Genomic DNA, 25,502 nt, shown 5'->3' on the forward strand with positions numbered 1-25,502 from the left:
ACACATCTCTATACAGATATACACAAAGGGTCGATTTCACCCTTCAATTAGGGGGACTTTAGGGTAGGGAATCCCATTAATCAGTAACTGAAGGGAGAAATGGCACCAATACAAACTCCCTTCTTTCAGTTGCATGCATATGTACAAGAAATATGCAGGTTTCTTAAAATCCATAAAGCAAGAGTGAATGGAACTGGGAGATGCTGCAAAAATACCACTGTAAAAAGAACATATAAAGCTTTCGGTCTTGACTATATATATGATGAACAAGGCTTCAAAGAGAACTACAAATTCAGGTGTACTATCAGAAGCTGTTTTGACATATTTCAAAGTACGTGATTTTTTAATATTAAAAATAAATGTGGCTGGAGCATTTAATAACAACTCTAGTTTTGACTACTTTAGACCACCAGATAATCCAGTAATGAATGTATAACAGCAAAATGGCAAACCTCAAAATATAGGAATGTTTAATTCCATATGGATCAAGTCAAGGGTAGCATATTTTCCCTATAGCCAAAATATAGGTGGAGGAGGGCAGGCTAACATCATAAATAATAGCACAAGTAAGTAATTTTTTTCTTCATTTTTGAAAATAACTGAAATCATCTGTTTTGAAATATACACGGTGAAATGATCCCACCAATTCATTAAACAAAGCAGCCCCTTGAAAAATTGGCATTTTTTTTTTTATCCAAGGCCTATAATTTTCTTAACTTCACCAAGAAAAGATGATCAAGAATATTTTCTAACTCAGGATATAAAGAAATCGTAAAAAAATAAAATAAAATAAAATAAAAGAAAAAGAAGAAGGCTCAATTGATCTCTGGTCCCAGCACCCCAACAGATAAACACAGCCCTGTCGTCTCTCTTCTATCTTTATGCTCAGAAGCCAGAGGCTGGTCTTAGAACCTGCTGTTTCTCATGTCACTTTAAAAACAGCATAATATAAGTTAAAACATTAGAATAAAATGCACATGATATCAGAGTTAGCCTTTTAACATAACATGATGAACAATTTGGTGCATTTATACAACAGAGACACTGAGAAAGCAATTCCAATACCCTCAACTAAATGAATCATATTTCTATAATACATTATTACCTTTCTCTATTTTTACTGAAGCTCACACTCATCTCTCTCACACGTGCCCCCAATGGATATTTTTGCATGTGTGGAAAAACAGACATATACATGCACACAAGTAATTTAATTCTATTTTAAAGTCACAGTGGGAATTCCTTAGTGAGGAGGGATAAAAAGATTCCTGAATAAGACACTGAGAACATCTAGATTTATTTTCTCTATTTTACTTCCCAACTTACAAAATCAACTGTAAATTAAAGAATAAATCCATAGGAAATAAAGGAGGTCTTAAAAACTTCGTTTACAAATTCCAGCTACAGTAGTTGGGAATTTTACTTGATCTATGTATTTCTATTTACCCTGTAACTAAGCTTCTAGCCATCTTAAGTGTAAACCACAGATCACTGACTGAAGAAGCATGATTCTCAACAGTTCTATGAGCGTAATTAATGGTCTAAAGGTGTTCTACATTTTGAGGCCCCAGGATATCCTTTTATTTTATATATCTGCAAGGTAGCAAAGGACAGCTATACACCTTGACACAGCGGAGATCCAGTGTAAAAAGGTGCTTCACTAGTTTGTTTTGTAAAAAAAAAAAAAAAAAAAGCTCTTATATAATTTTTTAGCTATTAAACACATAGGCAACATAACTCATTACACTCAATACAGCTTTAGTATAAAACTTATAATTTATGAGGTGATGTTAATAGCATAAATTAATATACCTTTTCTCTTAAAATCTACAATAAGTATTCTGAAAGCTCATCGGGGAAGGAGATTTTTAAATAAAAGTTTTAAAGCTGTGCATGATGGGAAAAGATTCTGTATGCTGAAGCTGAGATGAGAGGCTGAAGAAGGAAAAGTCCTATGCAAGACACTGGGCTATGAAACCAAATGTTTTCTCTTTCTTGCACTCTCCTCAATGATGAGTCACCTTTAGTTTTTTGAAAACTATTTTCTTATTTTAAAATCTGCCCTAATTTCCACATGGAATCCCTGAGATATACTCAACACTGTACAGTGAAAAAGAACTATCACTGTTGAGAGGAACTGATTCAACCCTTGCAAGCAGATGAAGACCACGCCTATCACTTCCACACTCATCGGCTGGAGCCTATGGGACCTTAAGGAGTGAAGTCATTTCAGGGCCAATCAGTCTATCCCCAACTAAAAGCAATGGCGTGGCATTTCGCTGCACTGGAGCCTTCTGCACTGCATGTTGAAAAATTTTCCAAGGGGAACTTTGGGTGCATACAGAGCTTATGTCAGTGGTCCCCAGCTTAAAGAAATAAACAAACAAAAACAAAACAAGTGAAAGGTGAGGGTCCTGTTACTCTTAGGCCAGGATCAGCATCAGTACAGACCGTGTGTGTGTATGCGTGCGTGTGTGAGTGTGCGTGCGTGTGTGTGTGCACTGCAGGACTGGGGTGGGCTGAGCAAGCAGGCAGAAAGGGAAAGGAAGGAAGGCTGTGCTGTGCTGCCCTACAGAGCTCACTAAGGGTTAGACAGGTTTTCTCTTACAAAACTAAACTTCAGGTCACCAAACACTCTGCCACTGAAAGGAGCCGAACATTCCCAGGATCCAGGGATGTAGTAGGTAAAGAAAGTCATGCCAAAGTGGCTCTCCCGCTCTGATTCCACATTCCCTTTGATTAGCTCTGTGCCCCAGTGCAGAGAGGAAAGCTAACAAACAGTAAGAGCTGGAGTGAAAGGAGAATTTTTGCCATTTGGAAATAAGGCTCTAAATCTGACCACAATCTTAGCATTAATGATACTGTTTATTAGGAGAGATGTAGTCATTCATTTATATTTTATGTTTTCTTTCCCAACTCGCTGGTCAGGGGAAAATGAGTATGTTCTTCACTGGTATTTTATTATGAATCTTTTGAATGATAGTGTTTAAAATGTCAATCTCCTAAACGTGGATTCAGGATCCCTCCCCAATATACGGGGAAACTTGTAAAGTTCAAGATATTAGGAAGTCATTAAATTGTTTTACCTTTCTGTAGAATGCCAGTGAAGATTCAATTATTTTCAATGTATTGAGAGAGTGAAAAAAATCTATGTTCTATCATATATATATTCCCACCCCCCACCCCAAGAAACATATATTTTTGTCAGGAAAAAATCCTTGGCACAACATAGGCGTTGGTGATGAAAGAGATACAAATGAAGACGGTTTGGGAGGACTTACATTTTCTTTCTGAAATTCTCAACAGGGAGTTCTGCTGACCATTTAGAAGACCATTAAACATTGAATTACTCTATATATGCCAGGCTAAAAATAGAATTTAATTGAATGTTAAAAGAAGTTTAAAAAGAAAGAGGATGAAGAAAATGCAAACTAGACACCTAAAAGTTTTTGAATGAATTTCAAACCTATTAAATAGTTTAGTGTTATTAATAGCATCATCTTTTTACAATACTAATCCACAACCTTTTGAACTAGCCTAGAGTAAGGGTGATGCCTCACAAAGACGTTGCTGATGAAGCTATCAACAATCACCACCCACAATGCACCGCACAGGAGGGACTGCAGGCAAGTGGGCGAACTGACTGCATGGGACTCCCTGCGCATGCTCAAGCTCTAGTGCCAATTGGTGAAAACTGAAAGGAACAGGTCAACAGAAATATAAATTCTTTCACATAAGAAGAGAACTGTACCGATAGGGTATTTGTGTGTAGCACAGATAATCTTTCTTTCCAAATCAAAGAACTATCTTTGCTTCTCTGGGCTGTGATCACGGATTGAGAACGCTAAGCAAATACTTTAGTGTTAGTCACAGAAAAATGGGATTTCTAACTTGCAGTGGAGAGACTGGGCTTATTTAAGAAATGATTCTTGAATAATTATGTGGCAAAGATAAAGTATTAGCTTTCTTTAGCCTGAAGCCACTCAAGATGTAACTACAATCTGAAGGGCGGAATTCCAACTTTACTTCCATACTTACTATTTGCTTCTCATTAAATTACAGTCTTCTCGTGGAGGGACACTGGACTCATTTGCTAAGAGTCATCTCTCACATGGCAGGTTATCAGAGAAAATAATCCTCCACAGTGTAAGCTATGTGACAAGAATTAGAAAATTTTTTCATTGCATAGTCCGGCACTTGGAGGGTCAAGTGTAATTGCTATTAACTATTATGAATTGTTTACTAGATATATAACCTACCCAGCTGTGCAAATTGCTAAGTATTTTCAATAGAGAGAAAAATCAATGTCTTAAGCACTTTAATTAAAATAATATTAACAATTATGTAGAGAGAGTAAAGGAGAGAAAACACATCTTTTCTTCGGACACTAGATCACAGCCAATGAGTATCATACATTAGAATGGAATCCTGGTTTTCAGAACACAGAATGTATCCATTAGCTGCAGCAACTTTGTAAATAAAATCACATTAACACAATCTAACTGGCCTTTATAAATGGTCCCGAAGAACTGCAGAAACAGAGTGAACTGAACCTTCTCGGCCACTCCTTCTCGAGTTTAACACCAGAATAAAAGCTAGCTTCCACCTAACTAGGACCTTAAATAAAATTTGTTTTTGATTCCAGTATTGCCTTATTATATATAGCATAAGTGCTACTTCAAAAGACACTAATTTTCATATTTCTGGAGTAAAAGACACTTCATTCCTTTCTTTACATATTAATAGCAAGCCTACTACTAATAGACTAGAATTGCTCCATTAGCTACCAGAATAACATAACGGATATCTCTGGGTTCACAGATGTTCTTCTCTCTTCCAAAAGGGGACTCAAGAAACAGCAAGAGAAAAGCAAACCACAAGCTCGGGTATTTGTTTTGAAGTAGAGGAAATGAGAGGAAAAATGTGTTTGTTTTTCACTAATTCCTCACGCCTACACTGGGTACTTCCTACGTGCCCTTTCTTCAGCTCTCACCGTGGGCATCTAAACAAAAATGAATTTTCTCCAAGTTTTTGGTGTGAAGCTGTAACTGGCAACATTCCTGATCATTTCCTGCCTCCTTCCAGGAAGCAGAAAAGGGCTTTTAAATGCACATAAAACAGAAAATTGCAAACAATAAAATGTGCAACTTACTGCAAACTCAGTTTTGATAACTGAAGAATTTTAAGCAGCTACCACGAGGGACAAATAGCCAGAAAAGTTCCAATGGACTCCCCGTGACTTTCCCTTTGCTGTCAGAGAAGGGCTGATAAGAACGCAAGCTGCTCCCTGCAACCTTTCATTAGCACACAATGCAGACTAAGCCCAGTCGCTGGGAAGGGACAGTTATTGTAATGGGGTGTGAAAAGAGTTCAGCAAACTAAATGACACTTTTGAGTAGAGGTAACTACTCATAATCAGTTCATTACAGTACATTAACATAAAAAAGTTTACTCACATAGGTCCACAGGTGAGACATAGTCAAATGATCTGTTCTCACCATTCAGAATAGAAATTTATGGTGATACCGAATATAACTTTGCTTTGTAACATAATTTATAATTTAGAAATTTCTCAATCTGCAAAAAAGGCAAAGCTATTAAAAATAAATCTTCTAATCAATTATGATTTTAAAAAGAAACTAAATATATTACAAATGTATTTTTGGCCCATAAAAAGAAACTTCAATAAATATAAAATAGGGCATATAATGATTTCTTACAGTCATGTGACTTCCCCTCCGTAATCTCAGTCACATGGCACCTGCATAATGCCTGCTGATCACCATCATTCCTTTAAAAGGCAGAGAAAGAAAAGCTTTCAAAAGAAGGGACTGGTTACAAGTAGCATGGCATAAAGAGAATACATATTGGAAGTAGGAAAATACATCCCAATCTTTACCTATTGAAGAGAAATTAAGATCAAATATTCCCTGACAAATGAAGCATTATATCACATCATTAATAGATATGCTCTCTCTACTCATCTTTTAAAATATATATATGTTAAATTAGACTAGACTCAGGTATAAATAGCCAATGGTACCTCAGGGGACAGTAAAACGTCTCAGCAAAAGGAGAGGACAGATGCCTTTAAAACCTAGTTCCACCCTTTGGGGGAGGGGCGAGGGCAGGAGAGAAGGCAGGTAAAAAGAAAACTCGCATAGTCATTTCATAGTCACCAATTTACTAACCTACCCAATATGATTTTTAAGTGTAAAATCCTGGTACTTGCAGACAACTTCCCAAAACTTAAACCTAAGCACTTAAATTATTTTAAAAGTACCAAAGAGTGGGTAAAATTTATGTCTCATTTCCATAATCTGCTTTGAAACTTTAAAATGTGTATCCTTCAGATATTACATATCACTTCACCACTGGTACACTGATTCTACAAGTGTCTTCAACATTTTACAAACCTTACCAAAGAATCACTACTGTAAACATGAAAAATTCAAAAGCAAAAGACGGACCAAGAAGTTTACAGATGCCATCTTCCCACATCTACCTGACCTACCCCGCTTTCCACATCGAAATATCTCCTTTAATTACATCTCGCGAATGCGTCTGGGCAGAGGGACCTCGGATCAAATGCATGTCCTACACGGCGACATGACCAGCAGACAGTCTCTCAGCGACCCTGCAGCATCAGGCGAGCGTCTCACCACTTCCCACGGCACTGAAGGGAATTCAGCTTTAGGTTTTGGGCTAACTTAGCAGAAAGGGCTGTGCCACTCACGTGACCAGACCACCACCCTCTCTATTGAGGGAACTTCGTTAACTCAGTGGGAGAGAATGACCAACATGAGTAGGGGTGTGAGGTGTGGGGAAGAAGTCAGAGTCTTATATGCTCATTAGGAACAAAAGAGAATAACAATAGGACAGCTGCTCCGGCCCTACACAGAAACACACGTGTGGGCGCACACATACACACAGGCAGTCCAAAGACTACTCTTTTTCTTTTTAATTAAATGTGATCACGATTAGGAATGGAATCCTGGCCTCACTGGTTTTTAGCAGTTGCTGTTAAGTCAGAGTCTTGATCGGCCTCCACACACCATTTGCTATGTCTTACACACGGGGACTCGATGAATGGGACCATTCTATCTAGAACCACCTATGTAAAGACCTGGTAATAAAATGGAAAGCATTGATCTGAATACTAGGAAATAGTAAAGGGCACTGGTAATCTGAGGTATCTTCCACTTCTAGGACTTGCTGCTGAGTCAATTCTATCCAGTCACTGTGCTGAGCCACTAAGGGAACCACGGGGGGAGTGAACCTGCCAGGAGGGAATGAGCACCAGTGCGAAGGAGCACGCGTGAACACTGCAGCACGGTCCACCGCAGGGGAACTTGTCTAACCGGAAAAGGGAGTTCCCCCCGCCCCCATCTGTTATTTTTAAAATCTTCTTTAGGAAAAGGGGAAGGGGTGATAAAAGAGGAAACAAAGATAGAAAACACCAGGCTCCCCACCTGCCTGCAGACGCACAGACACGCTCAGTTAGGGGAGGTAAAAGGAGAAGATGCATTATTGGTACTTGTAGCTGTGGCACCTGTTACTGTGAAGCCTGTAGGAGGCGCTATAGAGCTGTGGCTGGGCTGCAGGTCCTTGGGAATGCCACTGTGAGAACTCAGCTGGTGGCCGAAGGCTGCGCTGAACTGAGGGAGCTGCTGCTTGGGAGAGGTGGAGGCCATTAGCTCAGCGGAGGGCCCCATGCCACTGAAGCTGGTCTGCGGCAGCCCCGGAAGCACGCTGGAGCTGCTGGGGGTCGCGGTGGCGAAGGCAGGCTGTGTGGTCTCTGAGTTCGAAGTGGTGGGTGGCGTGGACAGGGAAGTGGAAAGAAGATGTCCATCTGCGTCGAGAAGGTTGCTAAATGGAGAGTGATCCCCAAGGTTGACAGGGAGATTGCCCCAGTGAGTTCTGGGGTTCACGACTCCTCCAAGTGGCACCTCAAGTTGGGTTGGGAGCAAGTGCTGTGCCATGATGGGCATCTCTGCTGAAAAGGTAGCTGCCATATTATCACCAGAGAAAGATGTTGTGTGGGGAGAGGTGATATGGTCACTGTAGGGAGACGGCACGTGCTCACTGTCATAATGGCTTCCGTGGGGCGAGGAGTGTGAATGATCACTGCTGTATTGCTGTCGTGAGGTGATTAGGTCATCTGCCTTGCTCAGCAGCTGGGCAGGGTGTGGCCTCTGGGAGGCATGGCTGCCGTCGTGAAGTCCATGAAACTGTCCTGGGAAGGCTCTCTCCCCAAGTGCACTCTGGCTGATCAGAGTGGCAGAAGTAAGGCCAACGCTGGCTGGGGCAGAGAACTGCCCCTGGATCTGCCCTGCCAGGGGTGTAGGTGGGTTAGACAAGGTAGCAGAGCGGAGCAGGTTCTCATCCAGCTCTAGACTAGAAAAATTATCATGGACTATGCGCCCATTCAACAGCTCCCCCAGGTCCGTGTTCACTTCTCGGCTCAAGGACTGAATTCCTGGCGCTCCAGTACCCGCGGCGAACACCCCTATTCCTCTATCCGACAACTCCTGGCCTGGCACACCGTCTGGCTGGGTGAGCACCCCAATGGTACTCAGGCACTCGAGAGAAGTTACAGCCTGCAAGGCCCGTTCAAGCTCCTCGGCCTCTTCGGTCGTTGGGAGGAGGTCTCCATTCTTTCCTAAGCAAACAAAAGTCATGGTGCATCAGCAGAGCTTTCACAGGTCCCACACTCCAAACACCATCCATCTGAATGATCCCTGACAGTGGCTATCCAAGAGAGGCCCTGCTGAGAAGAGAAATTTGCAAGGACTAGGCTAGAAGGAAAAATGAAATTTCAAGCTCTCTTGGGGCTGGCAGCGCGCCTTCAGTTTATTTATAAATAAACCCTCTTATCAGAGTTAAAAAGGAGCTCTGCTGTGGACTCTTCCCGCTGGAGGGGCAGCTGTGCAAGACCAGGACAGAGAAATTCCCTGCGAGGTTTAGCACCGCACTGGGCACTCGACTCATTTCACAAGCTAACTTTTATAAGGCTTCTGCACTGCTTTCTACTACTTCCCTCTCATTCTTCCTTCTTTTTCCATTTGTAACTAATGTTTGTAATATGGAAGCTGATGGGCCTACCCTGATTTTATTATCAATATTTTTAAAAAATCTATGGTTAGAAGCTTGATTAATTCACCACAAAAATATCCAGCTTTTAACAGTGAAAGAAACAGTCGAAGAGTGTAAAAGATTCCCCATGAAAACACCAGATAATTGGTGGGATTAAGCCAGTGGTTCTGAAGCTTCTGGCCCTTTAAATACAGTTCCTCATGTTGTGACCCAACAATAAAACTATTTTTGTTGCTACTTCATAACTGTAATGTTGCTACTGTTATGAATCGTAATGTAAATATCTGATATGCAGGATGGTCTTAGGCGACCCCTGTGAAAGGGTCGTTCAACCGCCAAAGGGGTCGCAACCCACAGATTGAGAACCACTGGATTAAGCAGACTGCTTTGGAAAAGTCTATTTCAACTAAAGTACAGGGTAGAGTATTAAAATCAGAACAAGTACTAAATGCCTTCAATAAACTCAAGTTTGAAATGTCTTTGCTCAAAAGTAAACTCAAGTCTGGCCAGTGTGGCTCAGTGGTTGAGTGTATGAACCAGGTTACAGTTCAATTCCTGGTCAGGGCACATGCCCGCATCGTGGGCTCTATCCCCAGTGTGGACCATGCAGGAAGCAGCCCATCAATGATTCTCATCAATGTTTCTATCTCTCTCTCTCCTCCTCCCTTCCTATTGGACCAGAAATGTAAATGTAAACAGTATACTCATCTTTTCACATCAGTTTGTATACGCATTTTGAGTGTTTGGTACTGTGTCTCTCTCTCTCCCTCCCTTCCACTCTCTGAAATCAATAAAAACATATTTAAAATAAATTAACTCAAGTAAAATTACTTCATTTTAAAGGAGTGAAGTTTTAACATGGCTATCGAACTATCCACCTACTAAGTCTATATGGGGTTGAACAAATTGCATAATCCTTACTTTCTGAAAAGGAGAAACTGGCTTATGCAGCTTCATATTCTCTATCTACAGGGGAAGGCATTCTATGTGAGAATGAATATTTCAAACACATCTCAAAAATCTATTTCCCTTTTTACGAACTCATTTTTTTAAATATATTTTTTATTGATTTTAGAGAAGAAGGGAGGGGGGAGAGAGATAGAAAAATCAATGATGAGAGAGAATCATTGATCGGCTGCCTCCTGCACGCCCCCTACTGGGAATCAAGCCCGCAACCCAGGTACATGCCCTTGACCGGAATCAAACCTGGGACCCTTCAGTGCACAGGCTGACGCTCTATCCCCTGAGCCAAACCAGCTAGGGCTAAAACTCACTTTTCCTGACTAACAATATTGACAATACCTTCAAAAAAATCAAAATCCTGTAAGTCATCAGGCAGCCGTGGCAGGACGTCTGAGAAGTCCTCCTGGTTCAATTCCAAGTCGTGTGGAATGTCAGTGATCTCATTGGCAATGTCATCCGGCAACTCATCAGCACTCAGCTCTGGCGTGGACGGGCTCCTAGGGAAGAGGACATGGTTGCCCCACCACTCCCCTTGACCTTCACACCATGCCCCCGAGACAGGGTCCTCAAGCAAGAAATCGGGAAAACCTAACTCAAAATGCCTCCTTTCTACTTTAAAAGAAGGAAATTTGAAAGCAAACAGACCTCACCACATATAGTCACATATTTCTACAACCTTTACTCATGTATTGAGACAACCATTTCAAAATAATATTTTTTACTTCAAATTAGAATAAATTACAGTTTGGTATATCAAGTGTGCCAATACTTTTTATAGGATTTCAAGTTTGGTCAACATAATAATATTTAAAAATGAAATAAACAGATAAAACTAAAATGCTTAGCTGAAACAGAAGCCTCATTCATATGGTCAAATGCTTACCCCTGCCAAAACTAATAATGCATGAAATGTCTGATGGAATACTTCTGCTGGGACAGATACAGAATTTCTGTAGAATAGAAAAGTCTAAGAGTAGACAATTAAATCCTCAATTTCAACATCTGCTCTCTTTGTTTTAAACAAAAGCTTTATTTCAGATATATCCCAATCAGGTATTTGGTAAAAATTGTGCTGAAAACTAAAAAGTTTAGGCTGATGCACCAAATGGTGTATTGTAGCCTAGCTCCAGCACTAGAGAAGTGAGTGAACAGAGGTGTCCTGAGAACAATCAAAACCCGTGAACTCGGGCACGTCACTGACCGGATCTGAGAGGCCTCCACTGGCAGTGAGACGCTGGTGGGCATGCTGAGGTTCCCTTGGGGTACTGCAGGGGGAATGGGCTTTTGGGGTCGACGAGGTCCACGCCTTCGCTTCTTCTTGTGTTTTTTGGTAAGTGCAGGAGGCTTGGTTTTTTTCCTGGGTTTCCTCTGCTGCTGGTGCTGAACTTTCCGGGAGCTATCTCCTCTCAAGAAATTATCCTTTGAAATGAATAAAGGGGTATTTTTAATTATTTGGGGAAAATCTAACAGCTACCTAAAAAAAAATACTTGTATCTTTTAATATTTTACATAATGCCTAAATACCTAAAATTACATATAATAAACAAATGAATTAAAAGACCCATTTTTTATATAATGCAAATCAATTCAACATATACATATCATTCTCCCACATTTAAAGACATTGTGATGGGTGCTGTAGCATAAAATATTTTAAAATTTAATTTGCAGTTTCAAAGGACTTACTCTGCCATGGCAAAAACATGAATACATACATAAATACAGTAGAGAAAATTGGGTAATAGTGACATAAACACCTCTGGGAAAACAAAAGAAAAATCAATTACTTTAGTTTTGTGGGATTAAAAGACAAGTAAAATTTTTAAGTCCTTGGGGTTGAGGGGAAGACCTTTCTAGGCTAAAGAAAATAGCAGAAACCAGTCAAAAAGAACAGTAAATAATTGTGTTTGACTGGTACTTGGGGCATAATGGAGGATGAAGTACAGAAGTAAGCTATAAAGAAGTTTGATACCAGATCATGTATGACTTTGAGTGCCCTACTAAAGATTTTAAACTTATTTTATAGGCAAAGGGGAATGATTTTTGATGAGAGGAGTAGCACACATGTCCAAAGTTGGTCACAGCTTTTTGTATCGTCACTGTTTGAATTAACGTAAATGCACTGCTGGTTTTACATGTAGAGGGAAAACTATTGTGCATGTAGAAAAACACAAAGAGCAGCAGGGTATAAAATTATTATTAGTGAAGCAAAAACATTCAGTATTGAAGAACTGACCACAATTCCTTTTTTTGCAAAGCAAAATCCGAATGAGAAGGGGAAATAACTACCAAGGAGAGGAAGCTGGATTACAGTTGATGTAAGTAGAAAATACTACCTTCCACAGGTGAAATAATTCAGCTGAAAGCAAGAATGATATAGAACCCATGTCTAACAAACCTCTAAGTGGTAAGAAATGCACCGTGTAGAGCCTTTTCTTCCTTGGTGGTACATACAAAAAGTGGTTTTTACAACCAATGTCACCTTTCCTTGGATGAGTTCAGCAATAACACAACTAAATAAATAAAGAATAGACAATAGTATTGAAAGAATAGTAACTGCGTTGGCTGGTGTGGCTCAGTATGTTGAGCAGCGTCCCGAGCACCAAAAGATCATGGGCTCTGTTCTCAATCAGGGACCCCTGAAACTGTAGCGTGCTTACAGTGGGCAAGAACTGTTCCCTCAGCATTGTAGTACACCTACTTTAACAATACCTTGCACATAGCAGAAGAACTCATTAAGTGTCTGATGGGTGAAAACAATAAAAGTGCATGTATTTGAAATGATTGCATAATCAGATAGGTCACTAATTCAGACTCATCTTTCCTCTAAACTATTCTTAATTAATTAAGACTTGTAACACTAACATTAACAAAAATAATGATTGTTCAATACAAACACAGCAAGGTTTGGCTTTTGGCCAAAATTTTAACAAATAGCCAAAACATTCAGAGAACTGTATCTAAAACAACAAAAACCTAGAGAAATAGGGCAAAAAGGAGCATGGGAAATCTGCTAGGTATAAGAAAATATAACTTAAGGAGAAGAGAGGTATAGAATAGGGAAGATAGTAAATAAAATACCCGTATTTAAGAAACTGGTAAAACGTTGTTGTTGTTTATAAAGGAGGGTATGAAATTAATTCAATGAGTCCAGACCAGTAATGTATTTTTTAGTAAAATAGAACAGCCTAGCAAATATTAGGTACTAAAAGTATTGTAATAAGTTTTCATAAAACTTATTTCAGTGATTCATATACATAGTTTGTACTAAGTCACAAAATACTTCCTTTTATGGAAAGCTATCATAAGTTTGAAAGCCTCCGCTGCAGAAAATAAAATCTGGACTTACCATTTTTTTGGCATGTTCTTCACACAGAGGTGTCTGGTGTGTGATGTCAAAAACAGGCACAGAGCACTGCTGTCCATCTGCAAACTTGGCCGTGCAGCTTGAGAAGAGCTGCTGAGCGCGGTTCAAGAGGATGTCTGGGGGTTTTTTAAGTTAGGAATCAAACACACTGCAACTCTACTTAACTTTTCAATTTTTATGTAAAATTTTCTTCTTTCCTCACTTGTGCTTAGTAAGTATAAATTTTATTATTTATAAAAGCTAAAGAACCAACCCAACTCCTGAGATGGGAAAACAATGATAGTTTTATCATTATTTATCAGGAGATACACCTGAAGGAGTCTATTTTGCAACGGGCACCTAAATACTCGTCTCCTTTATGGTCATTCTGATTTCTGTTATTGGGGAAGCAAGGTCACTTTCTTCTTAGCATGCAACCTCCCAGAAGTTCCACTATAATGGTTAAAAATAACAATACTTTCTTATAAGGAAAACTTCCTCATATATGATACTCACCACGAAGAATAAAAACATCTGAAATTAATACAAAATATTTAATATATACTGTTATTGAAAAAATAAATAATACAACATAATTAGTTAGCTATAGATATAATTCTAAAAAAAATCTCATCTACCCAAATTTGGATTTTTCACCTCATCTTTCCAACACTAAACTCAAACTTACAACTTAAGAAAAACTTTTAAATCAAAACTGTACTACTAAAATTGGAACATCAGCTCTACAGCACCAACATTTTTTATTAATTTTTTTAAAAATATATTTTATTGATTTTTTACAGAGAGGAAGGGCGAGGGATATAGAGTTAGAAACACCGATGAAAGAGAAACATCGATCAGTTGCCTCCTGCACACCCCACACAGGGGATATGCCCGCAACCCAGGTACATGTCCCTGACTGGGTGGTACTAAATCAAACCTGGGACCTTTCAGTCCGCAGGCTGATTGTCTATCCACTGAGCCAAACCAGTCAGGGCCAACATTTTTAAGAATCCATACTTTTAGCCACTAACTACATTTCCCCGAAATTTAGTTTATATCTATTAAGAAAGTATCTTATTTCCCTTATGCTTTTATAGTTAAGACTCTTCATAAGCCTTTACTGCACAGAAACTGCTGCTTAAAAAGTTGTGAAAATACAACCCCAAGAATAGAAAGGAGGGCAAAAGTCAGGCAGTACATTAAGTAACTGTTACCATATAAATTTTTTAAGTGCTACTCTTTTTAAATGTTTAATAAAAGTGAGAGCAATAAGATTTCATAACCAGCCTGAAGCCCTTATTATAAGTTTTCTTCAAGTATTTTCTGTCTGAAGGTATTTTCTTTCTTAGTGATGTTTATATTTTATTCATTTCAAATCAGTGCTGTACTCAATACAGGTAGCAAATTAAACCCACAGCAAAAGGCACACTGTAAAACTGTATGTTTCTTAGAAGATTAAAAACAGTTTCTTAATAATATGATTTGATTGTTCCATCAATCAATGTTACAGCTACCTGTTACAAATTGTCTAGAACCATTGGAAGGATTGAAATTCTGTTAACAAAATTTAATCAAGTGACAGCCACTGGAAGAACCCGCTAGTTGCTGTCAATTTTGCTTATTGCAATGTGATTCTAGAATGAACAACTGCAATGATATAAGCAGAAAAAATTACCCAGAGGACATCATGGAAATTAGAAGTTATATAAAAATTATTTTAAATATTAAATAGAGATGATTACAAAAGTCATTCACTTGGCTTAAGAAACACTCAGCCCTAGCCAGTTTGGTTCAGTGGATAGAGTGTCGGCCTTCAGACTGAAGGGTCCCAGGTTCCGTTCTGGTCAAGGGCACATGCCTGGGTTGCAGGCTCGATCCCCAGGAGGGGATGTGTAGGAGGAGCTGATCAATGATTCCCTCTCATCACTGATGTTTCTATCTCTCTCTCCCTCTCCCTTCCTCTCTGAAATCAATAATATATTAAAAAAAAAGAAAAGAAAAAGAATGAAACACTCAGCCCTGAATGAGTCAAGACTTGAATGCACACTCAATTTAATTTGTAGGATACGTTGGAAACAATGTCTGGTGAATGGAAGGGCCTTGTTAGTGCACTGTTCACCCTTCACCATGCCACTGCATGCTGCTGGTTCCACCTCCTTCAACTTGGTCCGGCTTATGCTAAGGAAGGGAAAAAAAATTAATTTTTAAAAAATGCTTTAAGAATGCAGGAAAATTTTTCAACACTGTTACTATAAAGTAATACCAACATTTTACCTCTTTACATTCACTAAATAAATGTAAGTATGGGTTACAATGACCAGTTCCACAGTTTCCCTAATCTACTAACAAAAGAAAAAATCAGTTTTAACTATGCCTATCTGTTTTCTTCTTATTAAAGTGATATTTTGATTCCTTTTACTTCACAAAGAAGACTGTAGAGAAAAGTGATGAAGAACATGAGACTAGATGAATCAGACCTGGTTCTGAACATCAGCTCTCCCTCTTACTAGCTGGGTGACTGTGGCAAGTTACTTAGCTTACTTAAGTCTCAACTGCCTCACCTGTAAAGTAGAGATGAGAAAAGATAACACATCTAAAATACCATCAAATACAGTATGATACCTAATAAGCAGTCAAGCCTACTATCTGGAGACAACCACTACTAATATTTAGATATAAATTCCTAAAATGTTACATACTATATATATTCAAGGTTATCTGAAAATGTAATAACTAAAAAGTGTGAAATAATACTCAATACAGAACGAAGCCTTCTAAATGTGAAAATTATTTTGCTAGTTAAATAAGATGTTTTCATCAATAAAATATTATATAAACATTATAAATCATATTTTCAAAAACAATCTAAGGACATTGGAAATGGCTACATTTTTAAGGGGGAAAATGGACACATAATTCTTAAGACAATATAGATCTAATTTTGCTTAATTACATACATAAAAATGAAAAAAATGTAAAGACTGACATTCATATTATGAAATCATTAAAAGTCATGTTTTAAAGTAAAAAGGAGGTCATAATTCAGTGTTACGTGGAAAAAAAGCAAAGAATAAAATACATATAGCATGATCTCAATTTTGCCTTTTAATACAAATAATACATGGCTCACTGGAGATTCACACACACACACACACACACACACACAGAGAGAGAGAGAGAGAGAGAGAGAGAGACTAGAAGGAAATAGAATAAAAATGTTCATTGTGCTCGTTCTGTTTTGTGAATGATGATATTATTATTTATGGAGATTCCCCGCTTAAAAATATTTATTTTATTTTTAAATATATTTTTACTGATTTCAGAGAGGAAGGAAGAGGGAGAGAGATAGAAACATCAATGATGCGAGAGAATCATTGACTGGTTGCCTCCTGTATGGCCACGACTGGGGATTGAGCCCACAAACCAGATATGTGCCCTGACCTGGAATCTAACTGGTGACCCCTTGGTTCATGGGTTGACACTCAACCAACTGAGTCACACTGGCCAGGCACTGCCCTTTTTATATATTTTTCACAGTAACACAAGTATCTGCACTATAAACAGTGACTCCCCCGCCAAGACATCCAGTGTTAATAAAATATTTAAACATACAATGTAGATATTAACAGAAACACATTCCAAATAAAAAATTTTTTAAAATAAAAAATGTAAAATGCCACTTTCATAGTAAAAACTATGAATATTACTTTTAAATAACATACAAATTTTCTAGGCATTGTATTTTTTTTAAAGATAGGTAACATTCTCTTATCCTTTACTGAATAAATTCTAATCAAACTCTAGAAAAATACAGTAATGGTTTAATTTTTTTTTTAATTCTCACAGGAGAGCATGCTTAGAGAGAGGAAGGGGGAGAGAGAGGAAGAGAGAGACAGAAAGAGACAGACAGGCATCAAAGTGAGAGAGACATCGATCAGCTACCTTCTGGTCTTTGCCCTGACAGGGTTCGATTGAACCTACAACCCCCAGCTGGGCAGTAATGCTTTAATTTTAATGTCGGCTCATGCAGTATTATTTTGCCATCCATGTAAAACCTTATTTGAGCAACAAAACCAAAATACAATGCATAAATATTTCAGACTTAAGTGCCCACAGCCCATCGTGTCTCAGCTATCTTCTCACAAAGTACAAAAAAGAGAGGACAGGTTCCTTAGACGTGGGCGCTGCGCACGGCTCTGACCTGGTTCGGTGGCACGCAGCTCTCTGCAGTTCTTGGATTAACTGGCCAGCACACTCTGGTTCCTGACTGGCCGCCTGCAGCAAGGCTTTCCTAAACGTGTGCCGGCATTTCTTTTGACGGGATTCTGCCCGCTCCAGGCGGCAGAGGTGCTTATATTTCTGCTGAAAGTAAGTGCAAAGTTGGGTCACCCTGGAGCTCCTACTCTCCGTGTCATCGTCATCTGACCTGGAAGGTGCAAAGAGAGAAGTGAAAACTTGATTGCCTGTGAGGCTCCTTTTAGAAAAGGGAAACTCAGGGAGGAAGGGTAGCTGGATGCACAGGGTTAAAATCTGTGCCATGTGAACACATACTTAACAAAATTAGTGGAAGAGAATTCCAGCAGAGCTGAAAATAAGCACAATATTTCAACAATAAGGCAGGCAACAGAGGCAACCCAATGCTTTAAGCTTAACCTTCTCAGCGTATCAGAATTAGACAGTGCTCTGAATCTTCTAAACTCTTAGGAAGAATATATTACTAACCTTTACTTAATAAAAAGTCTCAGTAAGTGACATGACAGCTATGAGGAAATAGCATAATTTCGTAAGATAGGTCATACCAGAAATAGAGCCGTGAATTCTAACAGCACATTATCAAAGAGCTGCCCCTTTAGACACACTGGCTTTTCTTGCTAAACACACAAAAAAATTTATTGTAGCGATCACAATCATTCTACAGAATTTTTTTTAACCACAGGAGATATCCTACGCATTTCATACACCAGGTTTTCTTCTGTCTTTATGCTAATGTCACTGATTGGGAGCACTGCATTGAAAAGGATGCTAAGGGCACATCCAGACTCCATGAGAAAGAGTGGTCAGTCGGCAATGTCCACTACCCACCAGGTTAGAAAAGGCACCTTTCTATCTCAATTTTTACTGTTAGAAATAAGGCACACTAGGCTTGAAAATGGACCATGTTAATTATTTTCTCTTCAACTGTAACATAAATAAATAGCACCCATGTGACCCTATAAACAAAATGCTATCTTACTCATCTTCTGTAAATCATTGCTTGGTTTCTCTTCTCGAGCGGCATCCCTCCCTTTTCCTTCAGAATAGCCCATTAACAGGCTGTCGGCCAAATTCCATTTAGTGTATGTCCTAAGAAACATGTTCCCTTCAGTGTACACTCTCTACAGGTATACCAATTGAAGGCTTTTACTTCAACCTTTTCATTTATTCAACATTCAACAGTTACTGTATGTCTACTACGCTAAGTACCATAGAGGAGAAGCAAAACATTGTGGAGTTTGCAATGTAATTTAGACAAGATAAATGCATCCCAAAAGTTAAACAATTCAAGAGGATAGACTCAGTACCTGAAACTGTGGGGCAGTCAGACCAATGATTCAAACATCTGACCTCAAATTTGAAAAGTCTAACTGCTCTTTAAAATGTCAGATTCCCAAGACCTTCCTGAGACCTAAACCAGAGTTTCCATGGGATGGGGCCCAGGAATCTTATTATGAACTAGAGGCCCGATGCATGAAAATTCATGCACTGGAGGGGGATCCCTCAGCCCGGCCTGCCCCCCCTTCACAGTCTGGGAGCCCTCAGGGGTGGGAGGTGACCCAGCCATCAGGGGAAGGTGACGGCCCCATCACACCTCTGCTGCTGCCACTGCCGGCAGCACAAGCCTCAGCCAGCCCTGGTTACCTGAGCCTTGGGCGGCCCTGGCGGCTGGGGGACTCTAGAAGCAGGCGCGTGGCAGGGCTAAGGGGACTGGGCACCGCCATCTTTGGGGGCGGGGCAGTCAATTAGCATATTCCCTCCTATTGGCTGTGGGTGCCACCATCTTTGAGGGCGAGACAGTCAATTAGCATATTCCCTCCTTATTGGCTGTGGGCGTCACCATCTTTTGCAATGGTGTGAGGGTCAATTAGCATATCCCTCTTTATTAGATAGATTGTTGCCCCAAGTCCCACAGCAAGTGTCAATTTGGGAGTTGTATCAGAGCCCTAAGGGCTGTATCTTTAATGCAAAGTCACAACAGTAAGTAACATGAGAGGCATAGATAAAGTGCTATTAGTGTTCACTAGAAGGTTTGCTGGATAAAAGAAAGGCTTTGCAGAGATGACAACAGAACCGAAGCTTGAAGAAAAGGCAGAATTTGAAGATAAGACACAAAAGGTACCTCACAAGGATAAAACAATATAGGCCAAGATACAGAGATGGACAGGATGGAGAACAGCAAATAGCTTGGTTTGGCTAACGTGTGCGGTTTGTAGGAGAGTGATGGTAGGTAAGGTAAACTTTCTACACCTGAACACCAGATTAAAGAGTTGAACCTTTTCTTCCAAGGCAGTGAAGAACCATGTAGATCTTTAAGAAAATAGGTCACAGTAAGAGCTGTGCATGAGCAGGATTACACCATCAGCAGATGTGAGTGGAGGAACAGACAGAAGAGAACAGTGAGGAAATTGTTATAAAACTCCAGGTAAGAGATAACAGGGGGCCACACCATAGTGGCAACAGCAGAACTGGAGAGGATGAGGGGTAACAACGGGGCAAGGTTAAATGGAAGGGACAATAATCACTCAGCAGTTTCCACCAGCAATGACCAGGGAATAGGAGCAAGAGCAGATTTGGTGCAAAAAATAAATTCAGTTTCAGACCCAGCGAATTTCAAGTAGAGCTGAGGTATGAGAGGGAGCAGTGGCAAAACCGTTGGAAATGATAAACTGGAGCGCACTTAGGGATGAGATACAGATTTCAGAGTCAACAACTGACAACTGAAAGGCATGGGAGTGACTAAAGGAAAAAGCCAGAGATAACAGAACGAAAAAGACATATAAGGGCCATTATCATCAAAGAACTAACTCAATTTGGTGACTGGATATGAAGGATAAGAAAGTCACTAAGGACTCAGTGACTTTGAATCTGTGTAACTAGGAGGATGGATGTGCCATTAATAGAAAAAGAAAAGAGAGGAGAAACAGCAAGTCCTAGAGAAAGTAAAGCCAGTGGGTAAGCACTTGCCAAAACTGTTGTTTGAAAAGACTATTACTGCAGGGAGGACTGGCCTAGATCAGTGGTTCTTAGGTGGTGGCGGAAAGATGCACCGGCTGCCACATCTTCACAGAAGTGTTCAGAGCTTACTCATAATTCCCACACTGCCCTTGCTGTGGACCAGTAACAAGTTTGCAGACCAGAGTAGGTCCACAGATCATCCCTAACATGCTCCTAAACTAGAAAATCTCCAACTTGCTTCCCACTTCTAAGATGCTATGACATTAATATCACACACTTGGGTTTGCTAATAAAGAGTAGCAAACTGGGAAGGGGAGGGCCAGTTCCCATCATTTACCAGCAGTGGAAAGGCCTGGCCCCTAGAGGATTCTCAAGGTGTGCTACTTTCCTTCCTTCAAGGAAATGAGAGAGATAGCTGGCTGGCTTGCCTATCCCTGAGGTTAAAAGGATGAAAAGAAATGACATATGTAAGATCTCAATGTAAGTACAGGCATTACAATTATTTAAATGCTAATAACTCCAAATACAGAGCAGTAAATTCCAAACCTGGTTTCCTAAGACTTCCGGCTTATCTATAATCTCAAGGCATGGCATGAAATTCCCCAAGTAAAATCCTTTTTACTTTACTTTTTTAAAAACAACAAAAGAGCAAAAAGGTAACATCTGATAAAAATAGGGGAGTCAAAAAAAAGGCACTACATATTGAGGAAAATAATGAGTTTAATTTTAGAAATACTGAATTTGGGGTATGGCAGAATATTTAATAAGAAATATCTGATCAGCAGTTCTAACTCAAAAGAAAGGTCAGACCTGAGAAAAAAATCTGGGAGTTGTTCACATACAGGTAACAGTTGAAACAAAAAAAGGAGTAAAAGACTTACGGCAATATGGCAACTGAGATATTCTAAGGGACCCAAAGCAACTACATACAGGATAAGACAGGCTTTATGGATGCATATTTGGTCTCAAAGGAAGTAGACGAAATCTCTTTCTGAACTGCCTGGTCAAAAAAACAAACCTGAAGACAGCAATAGAAACTTTCTAAAATGAAACAGAGAGAGGAAAAAATACTGGGGGAGAATGAGCAGGACATCAGTAAGTTAGGGATAATTTCCAGGAGCCTAAAATATGTGTAACTAGAGTTTCTCAAATAAAAGGGGGAAGAAAAATAATTGAAGAAAACTTGGCCAAAATTTTTCCAAATCTGATAAGACTTCTAAAACTACAGATCCAAAAGCTCAGTCGTACTTCTATCTGAAAGAATTGCTAATGGTAAGGAAACAGTTTTGAATGACATCTAAAATGGAACATCAGGCCGAAACCGGTTTGGCTCAGTGGATGGAGCGTCGGCCTGCGGACTGAGGGGTCCCAGGTTCGATTCCGGTCAGGGGCATGTGCCTGGGTTGAGGGCACTTCCCCAGTGGGAGATGTGCAGGAGGCAGCTGATGGATGTTTCTCTTTCATCGATGCTTCTAGCTCTCTATCTCTCTCCCTTCCTCTCTGTAAAAAATCAATAAAATATATTTAAAAAAAAAATAAAATGGAACATCAGGAGAGGGAGAGGAAACACAGCATTTTCCAACAGTGTGTAGGCGATAGGGAGGGCAAGGACAAATAAGTGGGAAATAAGTCCCAGGGCTGCAAAGGGATGCCTCAGACTCTAGGTTAAGGACACTGACCATTAATAAACCTAATGAACTCTCTTTGCTCTAATTCCATGCCCAAGTAAGCGTCTGATTGCATTTTGCTTCTCATGTAGTTCTGCTTAGAGAACATCTGTACTACTTACAGATTATATGTCTCACTGTAAACTGGTTATTTTGGTTTAGACGTCAGTGTCTAGTGAATCAGTTCCTAAGCTTCATCTCCTCTGGGTGTACTTACAAATCACATTTTGAAGTCTATATGTATGTCCACTCAATGAAACTGCAAAATTCTACAAGTTGACCTGAGGCAAATAGCTGCTTTCCTCTCCATCTCGCTGAGTATCTAGTCAAACCACAGTACTCTTCCAAAAAAATAATTAGCTGAGCTTGTGAGTTATCCTTTGGCCTTATAAATAAGGATGTATCTCAGTACCATCACACTGCACCAGGTGAATTCCTCTGACTCTAAGGCAGTCCCCTAGAAAACAACAACACTGGCTTCCTCACTACCACTGAAGGAGCTGCGCATTAATCTACCACTTTCCAGTAAGGTAGATACCAAGAACCTTTCATGAGATTATCTTGAAAAACATGTTGGCACATTAGAAATATTCAGTGCATTAAATATTAAAGAATAGGTAAATCTTGCAGAAGACAGAGGTGACGTCAAAAACACTATTTCCAGCCTTGCCAGTGTTGCTCAGTGGTTGAGCATTGACTCAGGAACCAAGAAGTCACTGGTTAGATTCCCAGTAAAGGCACATGCCCAGGTTGCAGGCTTGATCCCCAGTAAGGGGTGCACAGGAGGCCGCTGATTGAGGTTTTTCTCTCAATGTTTCTATCTCTCCCTCTCAAAAAAAAAGTAAATAAAAACTTTCTTTTTTTAAAGCACTATTTCCAGATACTATGGGGATAGGGCCAACAAAGATAAGGAGAAGTCAAAGAATGGGACTTCCAAGTAGCCTTGAGACCACAGGCAAGTTCCTTAACCTAGCTGGGTCCTGATTTCCTCTTCTGTAAAATGAGGAAAGGAGCTCAAATAATCACTAAGGTCCCTTTCAATTCAAAATTCTATTACAATTATTTCCCTCAGTGATAACTGGGAAAGGTACAGAAGTTAACTAAGAAAACTTAAGAGTAACTTTCCTCAAACAATATAGTATATTTCTTTCCAGGTAGAATCTATTTTATCTCTCTTACAATAAAACTAGACCCAATAAGTTTTTCAAAAATTGCACACATAGGAAAGAATCAATCGGCTATACTGGTAACTGAAGAATAAAAACAAAAAGGAAGACTTACGTGTGTCTTTCATATCTGAGGGTTTCTCGGATGGACCATGCAACCTGGTATGGCGAGGCCTGCTCCGAGTCCTCCAGTTCCTCTCCACTCTCTTCAGACCAGTCCAACCCTGGACAGGAAAGATTATTGCAAGTGAGAAAAAATTTACTTTTATTTAAAATTTAGATAAAAAGAAACCTGAAATATGTGACCTAACATCAATAGCAAGTGCCTCCTGGTGAGTGTCATCACTACCTGACAAAGACATTAATAATGAATGTATGACATACATTCGGGCCTAAAATAATGACGTTATTGCAAAAAGGCTATAGTCCAAGGATGGACTTTTTTTGTTTTTGTGTTTTTTTCCCCCCCAATTTGTTTACATTCAATATTATTTTGTATTAGTTTCAGGTGTTTAGCATAGCGGTTAGATAATCATATACTTTACAAAGTGTTTCCCTCAATATTTCCTGTACCCACATGACACCATACATTATTATTAATTACATTATTAGCTATATTCCCTATGCTGTATTTATATCCCTGTGACTATTCTGTAACTACCAATTTGTATTTAATTCCTTCACCTAGTCCTCCAACCGCCCTCCCCTCTGCCTACCATCAGTCTCTTGTCTGTGTTTATGAGTCTGTTTCAATTTTGTTCTTTAGATCCCACCTCTAAGTGAAATCATATGGTATTTGTCTTTCTCTGGCTGACTTATTTCACTTAGCATAATAACCTATAAGTCTACCCATACTGTTAGATTTCATTATTTTTTACGGATGAACTTCTTTTATCAGACATTTCACAAATGGAGCAGAAACAACACAAGCAAAGAAAGTTCAAGTAAAAAAAAAGGGTAGACTTTCATAAGTAACAAAATATTATACACCTAAAATGTTAGAGAAGGAAAAGATATTCAAAACGGTGAGAAAAGAAGTTCAGGCAAGAACAAAGTCAAAAGGTGCCAGTGAAGTCACTCTGACGTCAACAAGGACCCTAGAAAGATTGTCAAAGGTAAAGACATTCCATCCCCTTCCCAACACGAGTGGAGGAAAGGATTCATCCAGCAGGCGGGGCCGTTCCCTGGCTCCTGCCTTCCATAGGAAGAGGAAAGAGGAGGGTGGCTTGGGTTTTTTTGAATTTTTTAAACAACAGCCGCCCTTTTAGTGTTCTATTTTGAAAAACAAATTTATAGGGAAAAGTATAGAAATATAGTATGAAAAATGCTTACTTATTTTATTAAATGCTATTGTTTTTAATGATTGGATAATTGTTAGCTTCCAACAGAATGGTTTTACTTGTTTAAAAGTTGTATAAATATTGACAATGATGAGCCTAAAATATGCCAGCATGTGAGACTACATTACTTTAATATACTCATGCTGCTGTTAAACTTTAATTAGATGACCAGTATTCTACATCCTCCTTCTTGAGACCGTCAAAAATCATTAAAGTTATAGTTAAAAGGACTTCACAGATTTCTTCCATAATTTAAATCTTTTTTAAAAATTGATTTAGAGAGAGAAAGATGAAGGGAGGAGAGAGAAAATATAGATCGGCTGCCTCCTGCACACCCACTACTGGGGTTTGAGTGTGCAACCCAGGAATGTGCCTTGACCAGGAATTGAATCAGCAATCCTTAGGTGCATAGGACCACACTCAGTCAACTGAGCCACACCAGTCAGGGCTTCTTACATAATTTAAATAAGTTTACATGTGATAAGTAGAGAAATTAAGATAAAGTTAACAGAAATGCAAACTTTAAATCAGTGGTTCTCAACCTTCCTAATGCCGCAACCCTTTAATACAGTTCCTCATGTTGTGGTGACCCCCAACCATAAAATTATTTTCGTTGCTACTTCATAACTGTAATTTTGCTACTGTTATGAATCGTAATGTAAATATCTGATATGCAGGATGTATTTTCATTGTTACAAATTGAACATAA

The 25,502-nt window shown here is 39.3% G+C and overlaps 1 protein-coding gene across 3 annotated transcripts in view; it reads right to left on the reverse strand.

The window, feature by feature from the left end:
- Window positions 1–166: 166 nt before the first annotated feature.
- Window positions 167–25,502, reverse strand: part of INO80D (INO80 complex subunit D) — a 41,677-nt gene continuing 16,341 nt past the window's right edge. For all 3 annotated transcript variants that reach the window (XM_006759414.2, XM_015561112.1, XM_015561111.1), the window contains 7 exons: window positions 23,569–23,677; window positions 17,610–17,834; window positions 15,477–15,586; window positions 13,409–13,542; window positions 11,261–11,478; window positions 10,399–10,556; window positions 167–8,662 (listed from right to left, as the gene is read on the reverse strand). In XM_006759414.2, coding sequence (XP_006759477.1) covers window positions 7,497–8,662; window positions 10,399–10,556; window positions 11,261–11,478; window positions 13,409–13,542; window positions 15,477–15,586; window positions 17,610–17,834; window positions 23,569–23,677 — 2,120 coding nt within the window. In that variant the 3' untranslated portion in view covers window positions 167–7,496. The remainder of the gene's footprint in view (window positions 8,663–10,398; window positions 10,557–11,260; window positions 11,479–13,408; window positions 13,543–15,476; window positions 15,587–17,609; window positions 17,835–23,568; window positions 23,678–25,502) is intronic.

Source organism: Myotis davidii, unplaced genomic scaffold (genome assembly GCF_000327345.1).
Source record: "Myotis davidii unplaced genomic scaffold, ASM32734v1 scaffold394, whole genome shotgun sequence".
Taxonomy (NCBI): domain Eukaryota; kingdom Metazoa; phylum Chordata; class Mammalia; order Chiroptera; family Vespertilionidae; genus Myotis; species Myotis davidii.